The sequence below is a fragment of the Canis lupus genome, chromosome 15 (assembly GCF_011100685.1).
Source record: "Canis lupus familiaris isolate Mischka breed German Shepherd chromosome 15, alternate assembly UU_Cfam_GSD_1.0, whole genome shotgun sequence".
Taxonomy (NCBI): Eukaryota; Metazoa; Chordata; class Mammalia; order Carnivora; family Canidae; genus Canis; species Canis lupus.
Window position 1 is genome coordinate 23,722,232 of NC_049236.1, and position 16,875 is coordinate 23,739,106.

General features: G+C 36.1%; 1 protein-coding gene across 23 annotated transcripts in view; it reads right to left on the reverse strand.

The window, feature by feature from the left end:
* Window positions 1–16,875, reverse strand: part of PPFIA2 (PTPRF interacting protein alpha 2) — a 469,116-nt gene that overhangs the window by 2,410 nt on the left and 449,831 nt on the right. For 20 of the 23 annotated variants that reach the window (XM_038558539.1, XM_038558538.1, XM_038558557.1 and 17 more), the window contains 5 exons: window positions 12,798–12,895; window positions 6,930–7,105; window positions 5,843–5,911; window positions 2,350–2,509; window positions 1,039–1,130 (listed from right to left, as the gene is read on the reverse strand). In XM_038558539.1, the coding sequence (XP_038414467.1) occupies window positions 1,072–1,130; window positions 2,350–2,509; window positions 5,843–5,911; window positions 6,930–7,105; window positions 12,798–12,895 (562 nt within the window). In that variant the 3' untranslated portion in view covers window positions 1,039–1,071. The remainder of the gene's footprint in view (window positions 1–1,038; window positions 1,131–2,349; window positions 2,510–5,842; window positions 5,912–6,929; window positions 7,106–12,797; window positions 12,896–16,875) is intronic. The other 3 variants (XM_038558544.1, XM_038558553.1, XM_038558552.1) reach the window with 1 other exon arrangement.

Consider the following 16,875-nt stretch of genomic DNA (forward strand, 5'->3'; position numbering starts at 1 on the left):
AGAGTGACCCAAATAAGGCAGCGTACCAGCTCCCACTTGAGGCCCCGAAGACCAGCAATAAATTGCACGGAGCTTTTAGTTCAAGGCAATGAATAAACAGCACAAGATGAGCTGTTCCTCTGCCTACAACTGTTTCCTCTCCCCATCCCTGTGCACACACTGGACTCTAAATATTATTTTTCCAAAATATTAACTCATCCTAAGTGGTAAATATTGTGCTAAAACTGAGTTGTAGGTTAAAAAAAAAGTTTCATGAGCATTTGACATGAATAACCTAAGGAAACCACAGTCTTACTATGACTGGTTTTCAGTAAAACTCCATTTTTTATATGGGCTTGGAAGTAGATTCCATCAGCTAGTATTTCTCTTAATACAAATGCCTAATATCTTATGATTATGTATCAAGTTTTTAGTCCTATTCGCCATTCTTATAATTTCATTTTGTTCCTATGCTGTAAGCCCCAGATACTTAACACTCATATCTGTTTTCAACAAATATAATAAATCACAGTGATGTGAGACGACATACCGAAAGTTCAAAATTTTCAGTTATACTTTTGTTTTTAATAATAAACCACCTCTAACTCCTCTTCCTGTCTCTGCTACTCTCTGACTCTGGGTACCTACTAGAATCACCCTCAGCTTACTTCAGCTTCCCCTATAGAAAATACTCACTTAAAAGTGTGTTATTCTGAGAGTGCCAAACCGTCCTCAGTAAAATGCTATGTGCGTCAATATTAAATGCTACTCAAAAGTAGGGGACAGCGGCCTGGGCTGCAGCCTGCTGAGGTGTAATAAGACAGTGGCAGGCCTGTCACAGAGGGACATTAATTCAGAGCAGACAGATGGTGATGGGAAAGACTAGATCAAGAGCTACAATATTAAGACTTGTCTTCTAGAAGCCCTCTAGCCATCCAAAGGGGTTATCTCCCTTCTGGACTGCTAGGCCATCCCAAAGCGTTTCGTGTATATTTACTACTCTATGTAGGTTCCGTTTTGGGGTGGTTTGTTCTTTGTCCGCCAAGGAAAGCTACTCACAGCAAGTCAGTGCTGCCTCCTTTGAGTGGCTTGTCAACATGAGTATGTGCGAACAGTGGAGTTGTCTAACCTCTGCAGTCTTGATGAAGCAACTGCAAACGGAGAAAAGTGCTTTAGAGGAACTTGGATGACTGAGTACAAACATCTCAGATGAGAAAGATCATCCCCTGCGTAAAGGGATCCTGAGCGTATCAGTAGACCTCCTTTCTCTCAGACGTAAGCCACTCATATCCCTTCCCTCTAGACCAAGTTACTAATGAAAATTTATTCCAGGGTGATTCGGCTGTACTTTCGAGTTGTTGTGTATCCCTCCTTAGATGAAGCCTGTAACAAAAGCAGCTCCCCATGGTGCTTCTGTTTTTGAAGCAAAGAGTGCTCCTAGAGAACTCAGTCTGGTGGATTTTTTTTCTTCCCTCCAAGTATTGAAGAGCTTCTTCACTTATTTTAATCACATTAAATTCCTCATGAATTTTGGTAACATGTTTCGTAATATTAACAGGTTAGAAGACATGTAGGTCAGAGATCACGGTTTATATTGGCACTAATCTTACGGGCCATGATAGCTATAACCTTGCAAAGAAATAATGATTCTAGGCAATTGTCTTAATAAAGAGAGGGGGACTATAATTTTTTTTTTAATCCCTACCAAATAGAAATGACTTTGGGACTACTTTTTCAAAGTGGTCTCTCCTTCAGAATCGCTGTCTCCTTTTGTGACGTATGTAATACAAGTCTAATGTCCACAGAAGGAAATAATACTAATTGGGAAATTACTGGTGGCTTTGTGTTTGTTTAATTCTCTTCTCATAGTTGTGCTTGTTTATTTAAGGCCTTCTGCCTCAGAGGTGAAAATATCTGATGAGTCTGGATTTCTAAGACAAAATATAAAATTCATAATATTCAGACACGTAGGCTGACCAGGGAGTTAATTTCCATTTACGAAGGACCGTTAGTCCAAATCCAACCTCTAACAAAACACATTGTTGACTTTGAGAATAGAAGAGTAAAGAAACACAAATCATGCAGATGAGTATTGTTCTTCCTAGATGTGGACATTAGCCAAAATTGTTCTTTTTAGGATTTTATAAGTTATTTTGAAAAATGTGAACGAGGTGCCATGGGTTCATGCATTAGCAGTTTCTAAGAGTCTGGGTTTTGATGAAAGCAAAGTAAACTTCAAAGCAGAGCAAACCAACTTAAGAAAAGAATTCCAGAAAGCTATGCAAGGTCAGAAAATGATACTAGCATTTGCTAAACAGTTTTTAAAAAATTTTTTTTTACTTTATGAGCAGAAATGCAAAACTACTGTACCATCCGTTGTCATTTTCCTCGACTGCCCAGATGTCGTGGTTAACCTGAATCCAGCCGGTAATGTTTCTGAGGACCCAGGCATCATGCTGATTCCGTGTACTTCACGGGGAGGAAACTGTCTTCTCCACGTTGACCCCCGCCTGAAATTCTTGTCATCACTCTGCCAAGACAGAAATATAATTTGAAAAAAATATATATAATTTGATGTGATAACAACAGGTACTTAAAACTGTTTGCTTAGAAACATGTACTGTTGATTATTTATATTCTTTCTGTAAAGCATACATATGGAATATATTATGCTTTATTTTGAGAGTTCTACTGACGCCAAAACGATAACACAGGGGATCTGCAACGGATATGTCTTCATAAAAATGTTACTGTGACTTCGAACGTTTGCTGTCAACAGAGGTAAAGAGTTTTGAAAACTTAAAGTAAAACCCCCAAAATTTCTCTGACAAGAATATTAGCTATTCTTTGTTACCCTTCAAGCCAACTGATTTCACTGTATGGGATGAAGTGTTGAGCAAACTGCATTTGACTCACAAACTTGAGCAACTATTTCCTGAATTTTATTTTTATGTAAACGAGAGAAAGGGAAAAGCTATATTTTATATAGCCTGGATCATATGAGATAGCATAGCCTATAGTCTGTGGAAGAAACTCTGAATTTGTTATTCGTTAGATTTCAGCTGATACTGAACTAACTTGTAATTCATTGAAAAACGTGTGCAGCCCAGGAAACCATCCTGTTAAGAATATGCGTGCTCCTCAGATGCCACTAAACGTATAACATAATTCTCGTTGCTCTTTTATAAATGTAATGCCGGTTGCTGATTTTGTTATATCATGATGTGCTCTCCGCCCTGTGTGCACACAAAGTATCTGCTCAGATGCAGTGATCTTCCTCTAAATTCATAAGGAGTGATATGTAATCTAGTATTTAACTAGTATTGTTCTGTATTAAACAAATCATTATTTGTGCTGATTTCTAAGGAAAATATTAATCATTCTGCATAGAACTTATCTTCTTATATGATTAAGTCTCTCACTTAGGGACCAGCTGTCTATCCCCTAAAGTTACAGCCCAGTAGGTGGGACTGACGCTACTAGCTCAGGACTTCACATTGAGATCGATATTTAGCTCAAAGTATCATTGCTAGAAATGAGTAAAACTGTAAGGGATTCTTCAGCATAGTCTGCTTATTTCATTGACATTTCAGAGTCATTTTGGAAAAATAAAATTATTTGTGAAATGATTTATACATATATCCATTGTTCTACGCGAATCGTTATTATCCAAATCTACATTTTGTTTAGATTACAGTTTTTTACAGTTTTTACAGTTTAAGAGACATCTGCTATTCCTTTTCTCAGCTGCCAGGTTCTACATGGTCCTAGGCCTCCAAATGTTTATAAATAAAGAAAAGAAGCAGAATTTCACAGTTGTGCCCTCTCTGATTTCTTGAATTTTGAAAGAGCTGCTGCAGAAAGATAAATATTGTTCAGTTTTACAAAACATTACATTACATTATAGGGATATACAACTCTTATAATGGATGGGTTAAGGACTCAAAAATATGCAACTTGAGGATTTAAATAATGATTCCTGCTGCTATTTTAACATAGCGTTACTGCAGAAAGCTAATGGGACCTACAAGCGACAACATCAGAGAAAGTTTCCATGACCTGAGGTTAAAAGATACCCACTTAATTGTCGTTAAAGGCTATAGAAGCACATGAGCACTTCTCAAATTCTTTTAGTGGAATCTGAATGTAATCAGCCCCAGAAACAAGTATACTCTGGTTCGGGTAAGTTGTTTAGTTATTTTTGCTCACACTCAAAAAATAAAAATAAAAATGCACACAAAAAAAAATCCCCAAAACAAACAACTAGGACAAAAGAGTCTATAGAGTTTTCTTGTTTGTTTGTTTTTATTTATTAATTCATGAGAGGCACAGAGAGGCAGAGACACAGGCAGAGGGAGAAGCAGGCTCCCTGCAGGGAGCCTAATGTGGGACTCGATCCCAGGACCCCATGATCACTCCCTGAGCCGAAGGCAGGTGCTCAACCACTGAGCCACCCAGGCGTCCTGAGACTAGAGTTTCAGAGTTAAAAGCCATGCTTTTAACAATAAGAAAAAGATGCAGCATATTTTAAAGGCAGATAGTCACATTCCATTTAGACCTTTCTGCTTTATATTACTTTCAGAAAGCAACACCACCTCGTATAGGCTTGTGTCTCTGCCTGGCTCCTTGGGGTCAATCCACATTTTAAAATATAGCAATAGGACAGATCTTTAATAGCTCTTATTAAAATTCCTTTTGCAACTTTTAAGCAAGGAGAATAATTCTATTCAGAAGTATGTAGGGTTTATGTAGACTGTCTTTTTGATTCGACAATTAAGAATAAGGACTAAAAAATATTATCAAACTATTTATAAAATTAAAATCACTTAAATATTAACTGGGTTTTAAAAATATTAATCACTAGATCCTGATTGGACAGGAGTAAGAATTTATAGGAAGTTAAGTGAGGTCAAGACTATAAAGCTAGCCTGTCTATAACCTCCTCTGCAAAGGAAAGCTTGGGTTTTATAAATCCAAAAGCATCTCCCCAACTCATTTGTATGTGGAATAATTGCCCATTTTAGGATTTGCTGGGTTCATTCACAAAATTATTTTAATCAGCTTTTCTTTAGCTAAGAAACACCTGGATTTTGCAACACAGAATTGTGCATCTCTGCATTTTCCCCTTCATACACAGGTTTGCTTTCTACTTCTTCTAGAAAGACCCTGTAACAAACTCAGAAGGACTATGAAAGCCCACAGCGTCTACCAATGCACAGAGTTTGCCAATGTCCCTTGTGTTTCCTTCCTCTCAGGAGGCTACTTACCTGCTTATTATTTTCCAAATAATTTAAACATGCATATATTATGTTCGGGATTCTTACATTCTACATAGCTTTCAGATCCTATCACTCAGCGTGTTTTTCCTATGTTCTTAAGGAAGACTCAATAATGCTATCTGAGATCAGGAAAAGCTTCTCATTTACTGAAAGCAAGTTTTCTCTTCATTTTAATATCCTAAAATTTCCTGCGAAGACCTACTGATAATTAAGAAATAAGCACATTCCTTAATAAAAAGCTGAATTTATCAGGATGACTGTTATCTCTGCTTTTTTTATTTGTTTGTTTTAAATGTCACTCAACATCATTTTGCAGTCACAGCTCATAAAAGAGCCTGTTTGTTTTTTTTTTTTTTCTGAATTACTTCTTAGTGTTTCTAACTGCTGACATGATAATACTTATGAATTCATAAAGGTGCTTCTCAAATCAAATGAGTAATACAATTCAATATGTAAGAACAATACTGGGGAAAATTCTAGATTCCCTCCAGCATCAAGCATCTGATGAACTTTGAGCACTATCCCTTGAGAGCCTTAGACTTGGACTGTCTTAGATCCTTTGCCAATGACACAGAAGGACTTACTTCATCCAGCCGCCGCTCAGTTCCCAGAGCCAGGAGGTTGTTGTACTCCCTTTCAAGAATCTGCCTTGCCTGTTGATGTCAAAGTACAGTTACCGTCGCTGAAGTCACATCTTATTTTCAAAATCACAGAGATTATATTCATCTGAGTCAACATTACCCATCCTGTTTCATTTATGGGGGCTTAAAATTTTAGACCTCATGTCTTTAAGTCATTGTAACTTTTAGATTTAAATACAAGGCAGGTCAATGTTCTGTATTTAGTCTCTGGACAGCGGAGAGAGAGCCTCTCAGAGATGTCTGAGGTCAAGGGCCAGGGACCTAACTGAAAATATTCCTCCAACTGAATATTTCATATAAGCTTAGCAATATATAAAAACAAAAAGTCCAGGCTGCCAATTTTTTTATCATGTTTATGTTTGATATTTATCACGTTTCTGTGTGATATTTATCATGTCTATTCTCAAACCTGGCCAGTGATCATTATTTAGGGGAAACTTTTTTTTTAAATAAATTTATTTTTTATTGGTGTTCAATTTGCCAACATATAGAATAACACCCAGTGCTCATCAATTTGGGGGAAACTTTAGATAATTGGGATTCCTACACCGTATCTATCTCTGGATATCTGATTTCTTAGGCCTGTGATGAAGCTCACAGGCTTTATTTTACATTTTTTAAGGAACTCTGGAGATTTCAAATAATTACCCAGGTTGGGGAATCAGTGGCACAGTCACTGCTAAGTGTCTGTCTAATTCAGACATGTGAATAGGAATGAACGCCTCTCAGAGAGGCAGAGACTGAAAGCCATCTGCCAGGGATATTGTTTTGGGAAATCTGGCATTCAGGTGGAAGGTTGGACTACATAACCCCTACATCCCTTTTTCTGCTTAATTTTATGATTTTGTTTTGGCTAGAAATCCAGTAAGCTTGAAATTAAAGCCCCACTGACCTATTTCAAAGGCTGAGCTGAGCTAACTCTCATTAGGCATCATGAATATGCAGCCAACTTGTACTTTTTTTCCCTAAAAGTTTAGTTTATTGTCATATAAACTAGGACACAGCGCAATTACGGCATAAAGGGGCTTGCCTGGGTGTTCTGTGTTGGAATCTGTAGTAATAAAGCTAAGCTGCTGTAGTCAAAGTTCTCATCCAGGGCGATAAGTGAGCCATGCACACCACTTTCAAGAATATTATTTGCATATTCTCGAAGTCCAATTGCTTGTATCCAGCGAATAACTCGATCATTGCTCCACACCAACACATCTAGGGAAAGAGGTGCATCATTTTAGGCTGCAGTATTTTGCATCACAAACAAACCTGCTGGCTTCAGTGAGCCACAAGTGTCTGGCCAAGTAGCATTTATGCCTATCTTTTTATTCAGTCCCTGATGCTCCCGGCCCCCTTGGGTTGCATGTCTTCACCATTCTTGTAACTAACCTATGCTACTTTTGGCCTAGAAAAAAAAAAGTTGTCCTTTGAAGAATGTTTGTTATCGCTGAAGAGCACTTCTATCACACAGAACGCAGTGTCTCAAAGTGCTTCCTGTTTTCATTTTAGAGCTCTAGGGGTCTGTCTGAAATTCAGTGGTTTTATCACCAGATGGGGGACATTTCTTATTTGTGTCTTGATACATAGCTCTTCAGTAAAGAGAGCAAGATGAGAGGTTAACATGGTTCTTCATCATTGCTTTTTAACCACTACTTAAATATTGAATATAGAAGAGATATTTTTTTTTTACCTGAAGCATAAATCAAAGAACAGTAAGCTAGAAGAGGGATTCCATAGTTTGCTACTTACCCCACTACCTTGAAATTCATTATTTTTCAATCACATACTCATGCAAAAATCAAGCACTCAGTCAAGTCACAGGTTGTTTTCCCTTTAGGTTGAAAAGTAGCATTTTATTGAGGGATAAAATGCTTTGGATTTTATTTTCTCAAACTAAAATCTTTAGAGAAAAATGTCATGTATGCCTTTCCTTAGACCAAAACATACCAAAGTATTATTTCATCTTCGATTTGTTCCCATTTCTTCTTATGAGTTGATAGCATTCTCCATAAAAACCAGTATAATAACTAGAAGAACCAGAATGTTTCACAGAAAAGAAAGAATGTTAAGGAACTTAAAAGGGAATGTAAAAAACTGAAAACGGTTTTTTCCTAATCTTGTATAAAGGAAAATGAAACCCATAATTTACTAGAGCAGTAAAAGTTAAGTTTTCCTGTTAATTTTTTTCTATATGAATGAAATGTATAGCTTCTCCCCAAAAAATATAAAGAATACTTTGGGAAATATTCTTAATCTTAACTAAGTTTATCTTCCCTCATCCTCCTCCATTTATGTTATAAAAGTCTATAAAAATCAGGGTAATATTCGAGGGTTTTTTTTTGGGGGGGGGACAGAGAGTGTTTATATATTGTTTAAGTTTTCCAAAAGCATTACTAATTTGTCCTCATGCATTCACTTATAGTCAAGTTAGATTTGTATATACCATCAAAGCAATAAAGTGGTACTTCGGCCCCATAGAGACCTCTCCTTTCATGTTCTCAGTCCCTGTCCTCATGTCAACAGTTACCAATATATTAACTATTCTTAGCATAGGTTAGTTTTGCTTTTTAGTTTTGCTTTCCTTAGCTGTTATCAATGAAGTTGTACAAAACTACTTCTGTGTCTGTGTCTTTCACTCAATGTGGGATTCATCCGTGCTATGGAAAACAGAAGTATCTTGTTTATTTCCATTATTTAGTATCCCATTGTAGGATTATGCCATAATTGATCCATTCTACTGGTGATGGACTGGATGTTTGGCCAGATTCCATTGTGGGTTATTAAGGAGAGTGCTGCTTTGAATATCCATAATATAGATGCTAAATAAATTCCACTCTCACAGTTTAAACCCCCACAAGCAATGGATAAAAATCTGCATCTTTACCAATACTTTGTATTTTTCATATGTTTTTGTTTTATTTGCTTATTTTTGGGCCATTCTGGTAAATTTGTTGTTGTTATGGGTTGAATTGTGTCCTAATTAAAGTTCTAATCCCCACTACCTCAGAATGTAACCTGAGAGGTAGGTTCTTTAGTGAAGTAATCTAGTCAAAATAAGATTATTAGGGTGGGCCCCCAATCCAGTATGATGATTTCCTTCTAAAAAGGGGAAATTTGGAAATAACATATGCATATGAGGAAAGCAACATGAAAATCAAGGCAGAGATCCGGGCAATGTGTCTAAAAGCTACAGAACATGACGATTGACAGAAGGCCACCAGAAAGTAGGGGAGAGGCATGGAACTCATTCTTCCTCACAGCCCTGAGAAGGAGGCAACCCTGTTGACACCTTAATCTAGCCTCCAGAACTGTGAGACAATACATTTTTCTGTTGTTTTCCAGACAAAGTATAAAGAATGCTTTGGGAAATACAGTAGCTTTTTCTATTGAAATTTTAAAGTAGCCTTTATTTTTAAAGAGTATTTTTAAGTTTGTAGCAAAATTGAGCAGAAGTAGTGTTCCCATATACCTCCTGCCCCCATAGGTGCTCAGCCTCCCTGACTATAAAATCCTTCACCATAGTGCTACATTTGTTACAACAGACAAATCTGCATTGAGTCCTTGGTTGACATGAGGGTTCACTCTTGGTGGTTGTACAGGTTTGGGCAAATGTATAATGACATGTACTCATCATTACAGTATCATACAGAATAGTTTCATTGTCCTAAAAATCCCCTGTGCAACATTTATTCACCCCTCCCTCTCCACTAACTGTAGGGAACCACTGATCTTTTTCCTGTGTCCATAGTTTTACCCCTTTCAGAATGCCATATAGTTGGAATCATATGCTATGTTTTTTGCAATGTAATCATATAGTACTTTTATTTCAGTTAGTAGTATGCATTTAAGGTCCCTCCATGTTTTTCTTCACAGTTTGGTAGTTCATTTTTTTTTTTAGCCATATTTAATTTTTATATACAGACCCTACTAAGTTCACATGTTAATTTGAATTATATGGCATATCATGAGATTACCTGTGTTTTCTATTTCTCTTTTCTAATCCTTATGTATATTTTTTAGTTAATGAGGAACATGTGAAGAAAGACTCATAATGCCCACTTCCCACAGTCTTATTACCATTTCTGGCTCCAGTCAAAGGAGAAGGAATTTCTTCAGGGAATAGGACAATTATTGTCTCCCTCACACTTAATGGGTCTTTCTCCCCCCATGTCTTCAACAAAAGACTTTCTCAATGATCTTTACTACATAGAGAAATTTTACAGTATATATATTCACTGGGTCTCTGGGTCATTCCTAAAGTGTATATTTTCCTCTGAGTTTTCACTAGCTTGTTCTATTGAAGTGTTAAATCTCAGGAAATGGGATATAATGGTTAGTATCATATTTTGATTACTTTGTTCAACTGCTGATCACAACTGATTAGTTCTAACTATTGGTTGCACTAAACTTACACTTCAAGAGTTGGGCAGGTGTGTATGGTGACAGCATCAGTTCTCCAATTGCTTTCACTAAGTACAACATTTTTTAAAACTAATGTGACAATAGTTTCCTCAAAAGATAACAAAACTGTCCAGTTTTCTTTGCATCAAGTGGATCTGTAAATAAGAAGTATTTGTTCTTTTCTAGAAATGGGTTTATATTTTGATAGTTTAAGAAATTTATATTTATCATATTTCTGAATATATCTTCATTAAAAATTCCTGTGGTTAATAGTCCTCAAATTTATAAAATAATAAATAGAAACTAATCCATTTACTTATAGGGTGAAGGTAAATAAGGCACTAATCTAAACTGTATTCCTTCAGAACAGCAACATACCTTTTTTTTCATCTTGTAAATCAGATCCCTTTCTATAAATCTGTTTTCAAGCAAAATTTATTGCCTGACTTTAAAGCTCCATAAGGATCCTCTTGACCTCAACAGTAAATGGCTAGATATCAGTGTTGACTGTTTCCTAGCAACAAATTAAATGTTTAGTACATCCTTGATGTTCACACAGTCCCCTCACTTCAGAAAGCTGTTTATTAAGGTCAAGGTTAATTAACACTTCAGATAATAACAGAAACCCCTCGTCAGCATCAAGAGTTATTCCTGCAAATGTCATTGGATCAGTTACAGGAAATAGGGGCTATTTATGACCTCACTCAGTCACCTATCATATGGAGCTGTCTGTGTATAATCATAGTGAATCACAACAGTTTTTCTCAGGGCTATGCTCCAACCAGCAACTGCCAAATACTAATATAATATCTGGTGTAGGGCCAAATGGGTCATTTCTCCTTCTCTTTTACATCTACCTTATATATGAAGCATTCCATGTGGTGAGACCAAGCATAATAAAATCTAATTGGAAAAAAATACTTCAGAAGGAAAACTAGAAAGTGGTATCCCCTGGGTAAAATCAATTTGTATGCTAAAACATCTTTTGTTCCGTCAAGCACAGACTCCTTTCTAGGGTCTTTCTTTGATCAATTAGTTCCCAAATTTCAATTCAACTGAATGACAATGTGCTGAAAACAACATGCAATTTCCTGGGGGCCCCAAAGTAAAGTGAAATCAAACAACTCAATTTTGATAATGGAAAAACACTTTCTTGCTCCTAAGTAATGAGTCAAATGAACTGTTACAAGAAATCTATTGTGTGACGATCTACTTTCCAATGAACCATATATGGAAAAATATATTAACCAATCGCCTTCACATGCATTCAAGTCCATTCTACTAGAACTAATGTGCTGTCCCCAAACTGCCAAAGATAAAAGTAATTTCTGACATTGTTTATCACAAATGAAAATGATAGAACTTTAAGATAATCCTAAAGAATAAAACAGCACTAAACTTGAATAGGAAGGGAAGGGTAATATAAAATGCCATACGTACTATTTTCATATCTAAAGTGAGCCCCAAAGAAGTGAAGATGAAAACAGAGACTCATGCCTAACTGTGAACAATTAATGTACAAACACCTATTGAATTTGATGAAATGCTTCCACATATCAACTCCTGGGTAACAGTAAATGGAAACATTGCTTGTATCCAAAAGCTTCCACAAAAAAATGTGGTTCTAATGAGAATTTTTTCCTTAAAAAAATATAAATGGACATAAGTGGACTGATGACTTTTACTGAAAAAGACCCATAGATAGTTATACCTAACAATTAAATTTTCTGTCAACAACAATAATAAAAGCAAAGTGGTGTCTAATAAGTATATGATCTAACACGTTCTTTTAAACAATTCTTTCCCCTGTGTATTAAGGTACTTCTCAACATTTAGAGGCTTAATTATTAAATAACCATACTTTTCTAATCCGTAAGAGTGTCTTCTCTTATTCAAATCAAACATTTTTGGACACACAATAGTTGTCCAATTAGCAATGCCTCTAAATCATTTCTTTGACTTAATAATTATAGCTGAAATTATTAATGGATTAATCTCACTTATTGTGGTGAATTCTCTATGTAACTTCTATGTAAAACCTCTATATAATTTCTATAACTATACTACAAAAATAAAATTTGTAAACACTGGAATAAAATTCAAATGACATAAATTAAAGTGAACTGCTACAAATAAGTTAGATATCATGTTTCTCTGAATCATAGAGGAGACTGTTCTATTAAAAGTTTAACAAAAATATCTACATGGAGGCATCTTTAAGACCAACAGAATGTATAATTAATAGGTTCAGAGGAATAAATCTCAATTTTTAAAAAATCAAGATTATGTCCTAGATGGGATATTCACCTTACAAAGTGATGATATCCTTTTTATGTTTTAAACATAAAAGCAATGGAAGAGAAACAAATGACGCTATTCTAAATAGTGGCATAAATAGTTATGCTACCTAGTGACCATTGTAACACACAGAGCATTTGGGGTTCATAAAAGTGAAAGCTAAAAACCCAGAACAAAAGGTATTTGATATGAAAGAAAGACATATTACCTTTTATTTCATGTTGGCTTGCTTCTCGTCTTCTTTCTAGTTCTTTTCTGTCATAATTCAACCTCTTTAAGCACATAATTCCATATTGTAAACTTGTTCTGTCATTTTTTTTAAAGAAGAAGAAAAGACATTGTATTTACTCAGCAGATAATGAATGTTCTTTTATTAAGCATAGTCAACACTATGCACCACTTCTTAGAGCAAAGAAATAATAAATTACATTTGTAATTAAATCTTTTAGTGCTGGTGGGAAATAAACTACAGTTCTTTGAAGCACACAATGTTTCTAAAGGGTAAAAATATTAATTTCAAAATAAGAAAACCACAGTCTTGAAAATAACCATGGGTTATGTTGTTCACCCATATGTCTTTGTCTTCCATCAGGCTATTTTGACATTATTTGCAGACAGATGAACATTTTACTCATTTGGAAAAAAATAAAATAAAGTCACTGTTATGATGAAAGGAAGGAATTTATTTTAAAAAATGAATGCTTTCTTCTGAAGCTGATGAGAAAAATAATATAAAAACATTAATAAGTTAAAACAAGATAGAGAACCGCATTATCAACATGAAGAGCCACCACCCCTCAGTGATACAGAGTATGTGAAAGAAATCAGCAGATACGAAATTTGAGTGAAAGGATATTGTGGAAGAGTAGAAAACTGATTGATCCTTAAAGGTCAAGTAGCAGAGAAAGGGTTGTTAAAGAAAAGGTAGCACCATGAACACAGGTTTGCCAATGAAATTTTAAATGTGTGGTGATAGTGAGACATACTATACAGAGTTGGAAATCCACGCCAGGAAGGAGGAATAGGATTACATATGGAGAATGGGGTAACATTCAGGAAAGCTTGCATTCAGTGTAAGCTTGGAATACATCCCGGCTTTAGAGAACTATTTGGATGGTTTTCACAGGGGAAAGAATTGATCATAAGAGGTTTTGATGTAAGAAGACTAACCTGGCAGCAAAATCGGAGATAGGGAGACTAGGTGAAGCTAGGGTTAGGGGAATCAATGAAGGGGTCAATGCTGCAAAAATAAAGGGCACAAATGAACAACTGCCATGAGCATAGAAAGAAAATCCAGAAACCAGAGATGTTCAGAGGGAAGAAACAAGAAGACTTGGTGATATTAGACAGAAAGGATGTGAAAGAGTATAATAGGAAAAAAATAATTTCTAGGCTTCAAGAGTAAAGAGCATTGTCATTCGTGATTTCTTGTTTAGAAACACACGCAAGTTTAGACATACACACTGGCCAGGTGACACCCAAGAACTGAATGCATTTCTAAGCTTTGCCTTTTAGTAAGAACAATGCTGAGTTAACATAGTTCAGAATCAGAGGAAATCAGAAAACAAATCCAAGTTCATGGGCTGAATTATATTCTCTCAAATTCAAATATTGAAGCCTTGACCCTCAGTATTTCAGAATATGATTATATTTGAAGATAGTGTTTTTTAAAAGATAACTAAATTAAAAAAATAAAAATAAATAAAAGATAAATTAAAATATAGCCCTTAGGGTAGGTATTATTCCAGTCTCACTGGTCGGTGTCCTCATGAGAAGAGGAAATTTGGGGGGTGTCTGGTGGACTCAGAGGAGTGTGTGACCCTTGATCTCGGGGGTTGAGTTTGAGCCCCATGTTCAGTGTAAAAATTACTTAAATATTTTTTTTTTAAAGGAAGAGAAGAAAAAAAAAGAAAGAGAAGAGGAGATTTGGACATTCAGAGAAACGGGGAAGCACACATGCAGAAGAAAGATGACGTAAGGACACAATAAGAAGGCAGCCATCTGCAAGCCAAGAAGAAACTGATCATGCTGACACCTTGATTGTGGACGTCTAGCCTCCAGAACTGTGAGAAAATCAATTTTTGTTGTTGAAGCCATCCAATCTGTGGTATTTTGCTATGGCACCTTGGCAAACTAATTTAGTGTAAAAACCAGATCATACTGATGTAATAATAGTCGTAGACATTAGGCAGCTGGAGGCTCAACCAATGGCTTCTGCCAAGTTTTATAGGTCATATGAAATCGTACTGTAAGGAGGATATATATTACGTTACATCGCTGTCTGTCAGATGGAAAACTGGGTCATAAAGACAGTGGGATGCACTCTGCAAGTCAGTACTACCTGCTTTAAGTCAGAACCAAGAAGAGCATAAAGATGAAGCTTGTGTATTTCCCAGAACCCAAAGCACCCCATTGTTTCAGGAATTCTTATTAAAAAAACAAAACAAAACAAAACTGAGTCATTATAATAATCATTTTTACCATAATTAAAAGTATACATATGAATAATATATAAACATAAGTATATATAAAGCAATTAAAACTCAGTTTAGTGAAGAATGGGAAACAGGCACAAATATGTCATCAAAGATTCTAATATTCAAATATCTAATACAACCACACAAGATTTGAGTTCAGGGACAGGGAACTCACTAACAATCTGTATACTATAGAGCAACTGAGAGTCATACAAAGCTGTTCCTTATATTGAACAGAAATCCTTCACCCTACTATCTGCATTTATCTGAACCAGAAAAGCACATGTTCAACAGAGCAAATATTATTCTTCCATCATGTAATAATATCAAACGATAGGAAAATGGGAGAAGATATTTGCAAATGACATATCAGATAAAGGGCTAGTTTCCAAGATCTATAAAGAACTTATTTAAACTCAACACCAAAGAAACAAACAATCCAATCATGAAATGGGCAAAAGACATGAAGAGAAATCTCACAGAGGAAGACATAGACATGGCCAACATGCATATGAGAAAATGCTCTGCATCACTTGTCATCAGGGAAATACAAATCAAAACCACAATGAGATACCACCTCACACCAGTGAGAATGGGGCAAATTAACAAGGCAGGAAACCACAAATGTTGGAGAGGATGCGGAGAAAAGGGAACCCTCTTACACTGTTGGTGGGAATGTGAACTGGTGCAGCCACTCTGGAAAACTGTGTGGAGGTTCCTCAAAGAGTTAAAAATAGACCTGCCCTACGACCCAGCAATTGCACTGTTGGGGATTTACCCCAAAGATACAGATGCAATGAAACGCCGGGACACCTGCACCCCGATGTTTCTAGCAGCAATGTCCACAATAGCCAAACTGTGGAAGGAGCCTCGGTGTCCATTGAAAGATGAATGGATAAAGAAGATGTGGTTTATGTATACAATGGAATATTACTCAGCTATTAGAAATGACAAATACTCACCATTTGCTTCAACATGGATGGACCTGGAGGGTATTATGCTGAGTGAAGTAAGTCAATCGGAGAAGGACAAACATTATATGTTCTCATTCATTTGGGGAATATAAATAATAGTGAAAGAGAATATAAGGGAAGGGAGAAGAAATGTGTGGGAAATATCAGAAAGGGAGACAGAACGTAAAGACTGCTAACTCTGGGAAACGAACTAGGGGTGGTAGAAGGGGAGGAGGGCGGGGGGTGGGAGTGAATGGGTGATGGGCACTGGGGGTTATTCTGTATGTTAATAAATTGAACACCAATAAAAAATAAATTAAAAAAAATAAAAAAGGAAAATATCTTAAGTCTACCCTTATCCAAGCTAAATGTCTTTAATTAATTCTCAGGGTGCCTGGGTAGCTCAGTTAGTTGGGCACCTGACTCTTGGTTTCAGCTAGGGTCATGGTCTTAGGATCATGGGATCAAGTCCCACATCCTGCTCCATGCTGGGAGTCAAGCCTGCTTAAGATTCTCTCTCTCCCTTTCCCTGGGTCCCTCTTCCCAGCTTGCACAGGTGCTTACTTGCTCTCTCTCTCAAAATAAATAAAATAAATTTTTAAAATTAATTCAACTTTTCCACCAGGCTCTTACTATTTTATTAATAACAATTTAATGCCCATAAATTAACACAGTTTCTTATTGTCACCTCAGCATATAGCAGAGCTTCTATTGTACCTGCCAATAACCACAATCTAAATATGGCCTGTGAGGCCATTAATCAAAACTGAGATTTTTGTGCCAAGTATAAATCATATCGTTTTCACTTAATCTAGATTAGTTTTAAATCATAGATTCCCCATTCAGCATTTTAATA